The 9919-nt window shown below is 37.5% G+C and overlaps 1 protein-coding gene across 2 annotated transcripts in view; it reads left to right on the forward strand.

Annotated features, from left to right (window-relative positions):
- The window catches only part of Slc25a12 (solute carrier family 25 member 12), a 117727-nt gene that overhangs the window by 28194 nt on the left and 79614 nt on the right, over nt 1–9919 (forward strand). The window contains exons 1-2 of one of the 2 annotated variants that reach the window (XM_010606991.1): nt 7–49; nt 957–1010. In XM_010606991.1, the coding sequence (XP_010605293.1) occupies nt 38–49; nt 957–1010 (66 nt within the window). In that variant the 5' untranslated portion in view covers nt 7–37. Of the gene's footprint in view, nt 1–6; nt 50–956; nt 1011–9919 lie in introns of those variants that run through there. The other variant, XM_010606989.2, reaches the window with a different exon arrangement.

Here is a 9919-nt window from a genome sequence, read left to right on the forward strand (position 1 = left end):
CTCGCTCACTCGCTCGTCCCCGGCTTCCGAGCACAGCATGGCGGTCAAGGTGACTCCAACTCCCTGCTGCAGCCTTTATTGCATAAGAGACATTCTGAGGGTCCTGCCTGCAGCCCCCCAACTCTTGACATTTCCTTCTTCGCCTCCTCCTTAGATAGCGCGTCCTGGGGCTCCAGCTTGCGGCTTGGGAGCTTGCGGGGCTTGGAGCGGAGGGAAGAGGATGCCCGGCTGGGGGAGGGGTAGGGGAGGGATTGTGAGTTGGAGGGGCTGGTGAGGACCACGGGTCGGTGAAGGAGGAGTAGTGCCCTGTTCTAGGCACATGGGATTGTGAGCCCGAAGTTGGAGAGCAAGTGGCAAGAAAAGCCGGGGCTGCCTAGGGCATCAGTGTATTGCGGTGGGGGAGGGGGTGAGTACTGGGTAATTTGGGGCCTCCATACAGCGGGAGGGCCGTGGTTGACATCTGCGGTGCAGGTTGCAGGATGCTAAAAGTATTTTATTTGTGGCGGCTGTCATGTTTTGGTTGGGTGAGGAAAGAGAGGGGCGTCGAGATAATTATATGCTATTACTGGTGTCCATCAGGAAGGAAGGCTGCTAGGCCATGCTATTAATTTGGGTGTTTTAAATCGCCTGTTGCTCCACTCAGGTGGGCCTCTTGATTTGCAGCTTGGTAGTTGCTACTGTGTTGCTAGTAGATGTGGAATAAAGTAGCCTTCCATTGCGGTTCAGGGGAAGCACCGCCTGTAATTTACCCTATCTTAGGCTATTCACACCGGCTCTGTCACTCTGTAGTCACAGATCTCCAATTTGACAGTTGTTATCAGAAGTTAGGGCTTTTGGGTTGTTTTAAATTAAAAAGATAAGAGCCTTGATTGTTAGCAGAAGTAAACTATAATCTAAGGAGATTGCACTGGTCTTTAGTGAAGCATTAACTAGCTTCCCCTCCTCCCTCCTTTCAGGTGCAGACTACCAAGCGAGGTGATCCTCATGAGTTAAGAAACATATTCCTACAGGTAAATCAATTTCTGTAGTGTATTTTTTACTGAAAAAAGAGGGTACAGTATTTAGTTCTTTTCAAGCCTTAACTTTGAGGAATATCCTGTTTTCATGTATTTTTGCAAACATGGCTAGACAACATAGTTTATAATTCTCTTACTAATGTATGATTAAAACTTTTCCTTATATTAAGGGTTGGTAAATGGTCTTGAAGCTATTTTTCCTTACATGACTTAAGATACGTAAAAATAGACTACAAAGAACTTCCAGTTTCCCATAAGTACTAAGACCAAGATAATATTTCAAAAGGTATTGGCCTTTTTTGTATAATTGATAGGGTAACTAAAATGCTATCTTCCTTGAAAGTTGCATAAAGTTTGCCTACTTAAGAACACTTTTCCACGTAATTTGTTACAGAGATAAGACTATGGTAACTAATTTGTTATGTTTATGTTCTCTCTGTGTATTATATCCACAGGCCTTTGGGGGTTCATTGTGAAATATTGCTCTTTAAAATTCTTACAAGGATCTAAACTTCTGTTAAGCTTTTAGGATTATTGTCTTGGCTGTAGATTAAAAAAAGTTGGCTTAGTTTTTTCATTTGCTTTTTTAAATTGTCTAAAGTTCTCAGTGGAGGAAGTTGAACTTAAATGTGAAGAGAGATGAACTGAGGTGTTTTCATTAAATATTCGATATTTCTCTGATAATTTCTTTTGAGAAATTTCATTCTGGATTTGAGTTCTTGTGTAGATACTTTAACCTTTGGCAGATTCCTGCTAGGTATTATTTTCCTCTGTAAAATGGAAGGTGACCTCTAAGGTTCTTTCCTATTCCAAAAGTCTATGATTCTATAATTAGGAACAGATTTTAACAAATGCTGATGAGCCTGGAATAGATGACATTTTTAATCTAAGAAATGTGGTTTCCTTAAACTATTATTGGGGAGGAGGCTGTGTAGATGGCCATAGGTATTTGTTCATGAAACGGAATTAGTAACGTCTGGGGATGTAGTTCATTGATTAGCCTGCCTAGAATGCACAAGGCCCTGGTTTGATTCCTAGCATTGCGAACAAGACAAAGCAAAAAGAATTAGTAAAAATGGGAATCTTAAATTTTATAAAATCTACTAAGGGAAGTATCTTTTCTAGAAGAAAAATAATTACAGTAGAACTGCCCCATATGTGGCTTGAAATCTTTGTTCTTCACAAATATTCTTGAGCATACCCCCCAAATATAGCAGCACTATGTCACCTGATCAGACTCAATTGTTTTGTGAGTTCATGTGATAGTTAATCTTCTTTTCTAGATTAAGTAGACATGAGAAAAATCATTTGAAATGTTGCTTAATGTAGTGAAAAGAGCATTGATCCAGGTATCAGGAACACTGGTTTACATCTGTCTGGCTGTTGTGCCCTGTAGGCTAATTATTTAGTCTTCCTGATTTTATCTTCTCATGTAAACGCAGACAGAAAGAATGAGAATTGAGGTTCTTCTGGCTTTAAACATTCCACGGAGAAAAACTTTGCAATTCTGTATGGAATTTTGTTTTGTTTTCTTTTTGAATTTTTTGTAGGGGGAGTGGTTGGAGGTATAAGGAGAGAGGCCAGACTGTACTTTGATGTTTGACAACTTTTAAATCTTTACATTTCTTTTAATGTTTTGCATATTATCAGTGTATTTTTACATATTTTGTAATATCGCGAATCAAATCCAGGCCCTCACACATGCTAGGTAAGCCCTCTACAACTGAGTTATACCCCCAGCCCCTTTCACATTATATTGATGATATACTTATTTTTATATTAATGTACTTATTTCACAACTGGTATAGACCAGTATTTCAGCTCTAGTCCTTGTATTCTTTACAAAAAATAATTCCAGATTTTATTTCCTTTTGCAATACTATCACTGTTTATTGCAACTAAGCTGAAAAACTACAGTAAATACAAAATCATGTCATTAAAAAAACCTTCTGAAATGGAAACAAAATAATTGGTTGGTTATGGCTGGCTTTAGAAGACAATGTAGAAACCCAGGGTAATCTAGAAATATTTTTCTGAAATTATTCAATTCATTAAATTGATTCTTTTTCTCTCTCAATTAGTACATATTTATAATACAGAATAGTGATGTTTATTTTGAAAAAATGATACATGCAGAGAACATATCTTGATCTTTTTCAGTGTCTTTATCCACCTCTTCTTTCTTCCCTACCTTTCTGTGATCCTCTTCCTTATCTCTAAGAGTCTACCTTTTAATTTCCTATTATTTCTTCTTTATTTTATTTATTTATATTTTAGGTTTCTTATATAAGAGAAAATGTGATATTTAACTGAGTCTGGTTTATTTTGCTTATTGTGATTTTCTCAAGTTCCACCCATTTTCCTGTACATGGCATGAGATTATTCTTTATGGCTGAATAATATTCCATGTTCCACATTTGTCCGTTCACCTTTTGACAGGCATCCAGGCTGTTTCTTAAGCTTAGCTATTGTGAATTGTACTGCTATAAACATGGGTGTGAATGTATTACTGGAGTATGATGTCTTCAATTCTTTCAGTATATACTAAACTCAGGAGATATATAGTTGGGTCAAAAGGAATGGATTTTTTTCCTTTGCTTTTATTTCCTTTTTCCAGGTCTGGGGATTGAACCCATGGCCTTTGCACTGAAGAACATCCCCAGCTCTTTTACGTTTTTAATGTTCTCACTAAGTTGCTAAATTGGCCAGGCTTGGCTTGAGCTGATGATCTACCTGCCTCATGCTCCCAGAGTACTGGGATTACAGGTGTGCACCACCATGCCTGGCTTGGAAGTTCTGATTTTAGGCTTTTTTGAGGAATCTCCATAATGATTGCCATAGTGGCTGTACTACTTCACATTCCCACCAGCAAAGTAGGAGGCAGAACCATACTCCTGATCCTTACACTCTATTGCTTAGAGGATTTTGAAAAGGAGTGATTTTTAAAAGTCAGAGATATGTCACGGGCTGACGGCAGCTGTTTTGTTAAAATTTTTAAAAAATATTATTACTTTAGGCAATGCATTAAAAGTCTGTACTCTAAAACTACCTAGAATAGTTGTCTGAGAAGTTTGGATTTGAAACAGTAGGGAGGCTCGTTGGGTTTTTGAGTGGGCAAATTGAAGTGGTGAATTCTGGCAGCTCTTTGTGTGTGTTGGATAAAGTGTGGAGAGATTGGAAGTAAGTGAGGCTATCAGCTGAGAGGCTATTGAAATAATACATGTGGGAGATAATGACTTGGAGTGTCTGGTGGCTGGGGAAATGGAAGGAAGGACAATACTAGGGACTTTGTAAGGAAAGAATATTGAATTGGGTATTAAATTTAGAAGTAAAGGAGGAATAGTGGACCTGGCATTTTCAGGATAGATGTTAATTGATCATGCATTGATTTGGGGGATTTTTGCCTGGAGTGGGCGTGTAGAGTTGAGTTTGACTGCTAACTAAATGTTACCCACTATGTTAAAGTCAGATTTGGAAAGATACAAATGTGTACAGGTGGTAGATGAATCCTGTGGTTAGGAGGATTCAATGTAAAATGAACAGGACAGAGGCGCAGGGATTGTTTTACAGGTGATATTCATAATTGAAGTGGGAAGGAGGAGGAGAACTAGAGAGAATAATTCCATAGGAGCTTAAGGTGGGGGTTTTACAAATAGAGTTAGTCATAGTTATAAGGTATTCTGTTATTAGGACTTGGTTTTGGTAGCACTTGGGGGTTATTTGAGTTCAGGATCACTTGTGCAATAGCACAAGACTATCAAGAGAAGATTTAATCTTAAATTTTAGAATACAGTTGAAAGCTTTTCTTTGTAAAATTTAGCCATGGCTATTAACTGTCAAACTTTACAAATAATGTGGATCAAGAGTCAGTTGTTCTGTAAGACAGTGAAATAGTCTTTTGATGATAGAGCTCTGTTTAGTGGAATTATGTGTGCAAGTTCATAAGGGCTTTATGAGTAAAGCATTATATTGAGTTTAGGGAGATAGGATAATTTTTTTCTGTGTTTTTTTGTTTCTCAAGCTTTGATGAGCTATATTTTCTATTAGTTGAAAAGAAAGGTATCTGCTAAGATTCTGCTTTTTCCCATGCCACCCCCACCATATTCATGAAAGTGGAGCACAAAAAATGAATTCTTATGTGTTCGACTGTGTTGTAATTTTATAACCAGTTGGGTCAAGTTAAGATTTCATTACTCTTATTTTATCTCTTCTTTCACCTCTCTCACCCACACAATTTTGGTACCAGTTTTGCTATGTCAGGTATATATATTATCTGAAAGATCTAATACAAGTCCTGCACAGGCAGGTGAGGCGGGGACAACAGGAGTATGACAGGCTGTTTGTTGAAGCCCGAGAAAGTGTCAGAATGAAAACTTCATTTTGTCTGTGCCTTGTGGCAAAATAGGTTTGTAAAACTTCTAAGTGAATGTTTAAAAGATCTCTTCAGTGTTCTCGGTTGATAGACTGTGTTCTTTATTTATCAATGTATCATGGTAAAAGCAACACATATTGAAGTTATATAACCATGTGTGCTAGATTAAAAAATTTACCGAGATGTAAAACTCAATATGATTTTGACGCTGTTCTTTTTTCATTAGCAGCAATGTAACAAAGATCATATCCTATATAAATTTATGGAAATGTATTTTTTCTGTCTTATGTAGATAAGAGAATAAGTAGAAGTAGATGATGCTGATAGAAAGCAAAGAGTTATTCCTTAGGTTTTTTATGATAACATATTAATTTTTAGTGGGAAAAAGGTCCTTGAATTCAACATATATTTGTTTACACACTTTGCATTTTTATTTGCTTTTTTTTAAACTAGTAGTCCAGGATGCATAGGGCATTAAACAGGGCTTGTAGCAAGGGACTGTTCCATTTTTGTTGGCATATACATTAGAGCTGGGTTTTCAAAAATATGGAATATATACTACAATATTAGAGTTACTGTATGATTATTAAGTTTTAAGGATGATGACATCTACAGAGGTCAAATGAGAAGGAAATGGGTGTTCTCATAAAAATATGTAGAAGTAAAGACTCTTTGGAAAGCAATCTGGTGATGGTTTAAACCAAAGTAAATAGGCAGTGGATGTAGCTTAGTGGTAGAGGGCTCCCCTAGCACTGTGAGGTCCTGTGTTTGATCCCCTGGAATTCAAGTACGAATGAGAGAGAGGATGCAGGAGGGAAGAAGGTATGAAGAAAGGGATAAAGATGAGAATCTTTAGACAAAAAGTCCTATTTTAGGGTCTTTATCCCAAAGAAATAAAAATATTGAAAAGAATTTATATGTATAGAGATACACATGCTTGCTAACTGAAGTGCTCATTTTTTTTCTAAAAACAAACAAAACACCACAATCAAAGGGAAGTGGTAGAAAAATTATGGAATAACTATATCGTGGAGTATCATGAAGATACTAAGGAGAATGATAGGTCTATGCCAGACATTTAGGGAGTTTCTTTTTTTAGGGAAGAAGATGGAATGCCAGGCATGGTGGCCGCACGCCTGTAATCCCGTCATTCAGGAGGCTGAGGCAGGAGGATCACTGTGAGTTCAAGGCCAGCCTAGACTACATAGCAAGTTCAGGAGCCTAGTGAGACCCTGTTTCAAAAAGACAAGAAGAAAAAAAATAAAAAAGACAAAAGAAACAAAAGATGGAGATGTATATGTGTGTGTTTAGCAAAATTTTGTTTTGTAAGCATACTTTGTTTTTGTATGTATATTTATACACATATATATGTTTGTATGTGATTTAGTGAGCATTGAGAAAGGTATAGAAGGATAGTAGGTTGTTAACTTGGTAGAGAGAGAAATAAAGAGGAAAATAAAAATAGTTTCAATGTATGTAGTAAACTTTGAGCAGGTAAATAATTTTAAAAATGAGAACCTATTCAGAAGCTGAAACTGAAAGGAGGCTACTTAGCATAAATTGGGTTAAACACAGTATGGGATACACAGCAGAACCATTCTGATTAAGAGTTTTCACCATTTCTCCAGAATGTAAGAATTGAAGAAAATAGCCTTTATCTTTGATTGAGAAAGTATTGTGAACTATTGATGTTTTCATTTTCAAAAATAGGCATCAAGGACAGAATATCATCATAGTGAGACTATGTCCTTGAATCACTTACAAGGATTGAAAAATATTTGAAAAGAAAAGAAGTCTAGTGTCTTAAAACACCATGTTATGGGCCAGGGATTTAGCTCAGTGGTTCTGCTGCCTGCCTTGCAAGCAAAAGGTCCCAAGTTCGATCCCCGGTACCAAAACAAAACAAAAAACAAAACACCATGTTGAGTTCTACCACCAATCAGTATTGTTTTTTTTTTAAACAGTGCTTGGGATTGGACCTGGGGATCAATAACATTTTAAATTGCCTAGTGTGTGCCATGCTATGCCCTGTGCAAGGTTTTACCTTTATAGAGATAAGATGGAGGAATTTAATGAGGGTAGGGACAGATGAGGAACTCACCGTAACTGGGGACTCATATTGTAAAGGTGAGAGAGATAGTAAAAAAGTCTACAAATTAAAAAAGATAATATAGATCATGACAACTATGTAGTATGATCAAAATATATGGTGAATGTTCAAATTTCTTTTTTTTCTTTTTGGTACTGGGGATCAAACTCAGGTCCTTGTGCTTGTGAGGCAGGCGGCAGGACCACTGAGCTAAATCCCCAGCCCAAAATTTTAAAAATTATTACAGTAATAGAGGTTGCCATTTTTCTTTCTCAGAATACTCCCCCTCACTTTGAATACACTTCTTCCATTGTCAGAGGGTGACAAGAACAATGGGATAAGTGTGTTCGAAATGGGGGGAAGTATTATCAGGGCAAATTAATGGCAGTGTGTCTTTTATTACAATAAAAAATTAAAAAGTAAACATTCATTATATATTTTTCTGATCACATTGCATAGAAAGAAATAAACAATGATGCTAAGGGCCACCATTTTCATCATTTTTGAGAGGATGGTCAGTGAATTCTCCTGAGGAGGTGATATTATAGTTGAAAACTAAATGGTGAGTACAGGGCAGGCGATGGAGAGAATTCTAAACAGACGGCTCATGTGTGCCCAGGCTTAGATGTAGAAAGGGGTTTGACATGGTCAACAAATAGAAAGGAGACCACTGTAACAAGCATTGGTGAATGAGGTGATGAATGGCCAGTTAGAGATGAGATAAAAAGAGATACATTGAGCAGGGCCTTGTGTTTGGGCCAGGGAAAAGAGTTTGAATTTTTCTTAACAGTGGTGTGGAAACCAGTGAAGATCTCTTATGTTTCAGTGTGGAAGTAGAATGAATGAATTCACAGTTTTAATATAGCATATTGATATGTACACTGTGTTTTACATTTCTGTGCTTCTTGTGGATGACTGCTTTGAGAAGATTGTGATTCTTTCCATTTCATTTTATCCTGTCTATCTCTAGTGCTCTTGGAACATTTTGACCTGTATGGAACTCTTCTCATCCAGGAAGTAGCAGAATGTAGCTCAGGTCTGCATGGGCTTTGTAGTCTAACTTAGATTTGAATCCTTATGACCTCTTTTTCTTATTGGCTTCAGATGTTTACATTACTTTTGGAACCTGTTTTCTCATCTAAGATGGAATAACTACATAGCATGGAGGAATGTTACAAAGATTAAATGAAGTTATATGCAAATTATATTAACATGTGGAGACCCAAATAACATTTAGTTTCTTGTCCCCTTTTTTCCCCTCTAAGTTAGAATGAGCTAGGTTGTTTGCTTTCTTTCCCTCCCTCTCTCCCTCCCTCCCTCTCTCTCTTTTTCTTTCTTTCTCCCTTCCTTTCTCTCCCTCCTCCCCCTCGTGCTGGATCTAATAATGTGACTAAGATGTTAATATGCATTTGATTATGTACATGTAATCAATATTAATCAAATTCTTGAGACATGCAAAGATCTTCACAAATCCACGCAGCCAGACCTAAGAAATAATTTATCTCGAATCTATAAAGTTCCAAGAAGAGGTGTAGCTATACTCAGTAGACTGTGGCAGGTGTTTGCTGAGTTTTCTCCCGAATCTTTAGTTGCCTAGTCTAGACCAGAAAGAATAATAGTTCAACCATAGACTCGGAAATACCAATGCGCATTCTTTGTATGTGTATGTGTAACTTTGCCTTTTTAAAAAAATCACTGTCTTCCCAGTCTGTGCAGTGCTTAGTACTGTGGAAATTTCTGAAAGCATTCTTCCACTTAAATCCTTGGGGTGGCCACTATTTTGAAGATGTATTAGTCTGACAGAAATTCAGTCAAACTTGATTGAGTCCAGAATATTACTGGTTTGAACCAGTACTTGATAGGGAATTTAACTCATGTCAGAATCGTGTACATCTCCTCTCTTAGTTTTGTTTTCCTTTGTGCTGGCTTCATTTTCAGTTAGGTTTTGCTCAATGGAGAAGCTCTAGATTGAAGCCTATCAGTTCAGTACTTTTCCTAATTTCTAGGTTAAGCCTAGGAATTATTACCCCTAACCCCCAAACTGTGTACCAGATGGATACTGTTCTCTCATTGGCTAGATTGTGGGTCACAAGCTCACTTCTGGAGCTGTTGAGTCTGCCTCCGGTAGAATCACCTGTGTAAATTGAGAATTGGGAAGGGAAGCATATCTTAAAGGAAGATTAGCATGTGGTTTCCAGAAGAAGCAAGGAAAACTAGGCAGGGTACAATCAAGAAATACATCTATGCAACATATAAGGGATTGGAAAACCCAGGAACCTGGAGAATACTCAGGCAGGGTCCGAGACAGATGTGGGGAGAGAAACTGTATCTCCGTAGGGTTTTGGGCTAGGGATTTAGCTCAGTGGTTCTACTGCCTGCCTTGCAAGCACAGGGACCCGAGTTCGATCCTTGGTACAAAAAAAAAAAAAAAAAAAAAAAAAA

This window comes from Fukomys damarensis, unplaced genomic scaffold (assembly GCF_012274545.1).
Source record: "Fukomys damarensis isolate Sample0158 unplaced genomic scaffold, DMR_v1.0_HiC HiC_scaffold_26, whole genome shotgun sequence".
Lineage (NCBI taxonomy): Eukaryota > Metazoa > Chordata > Mammalia > Rodentia > Bathyergidae > Fukomys > Fukomys damarensis.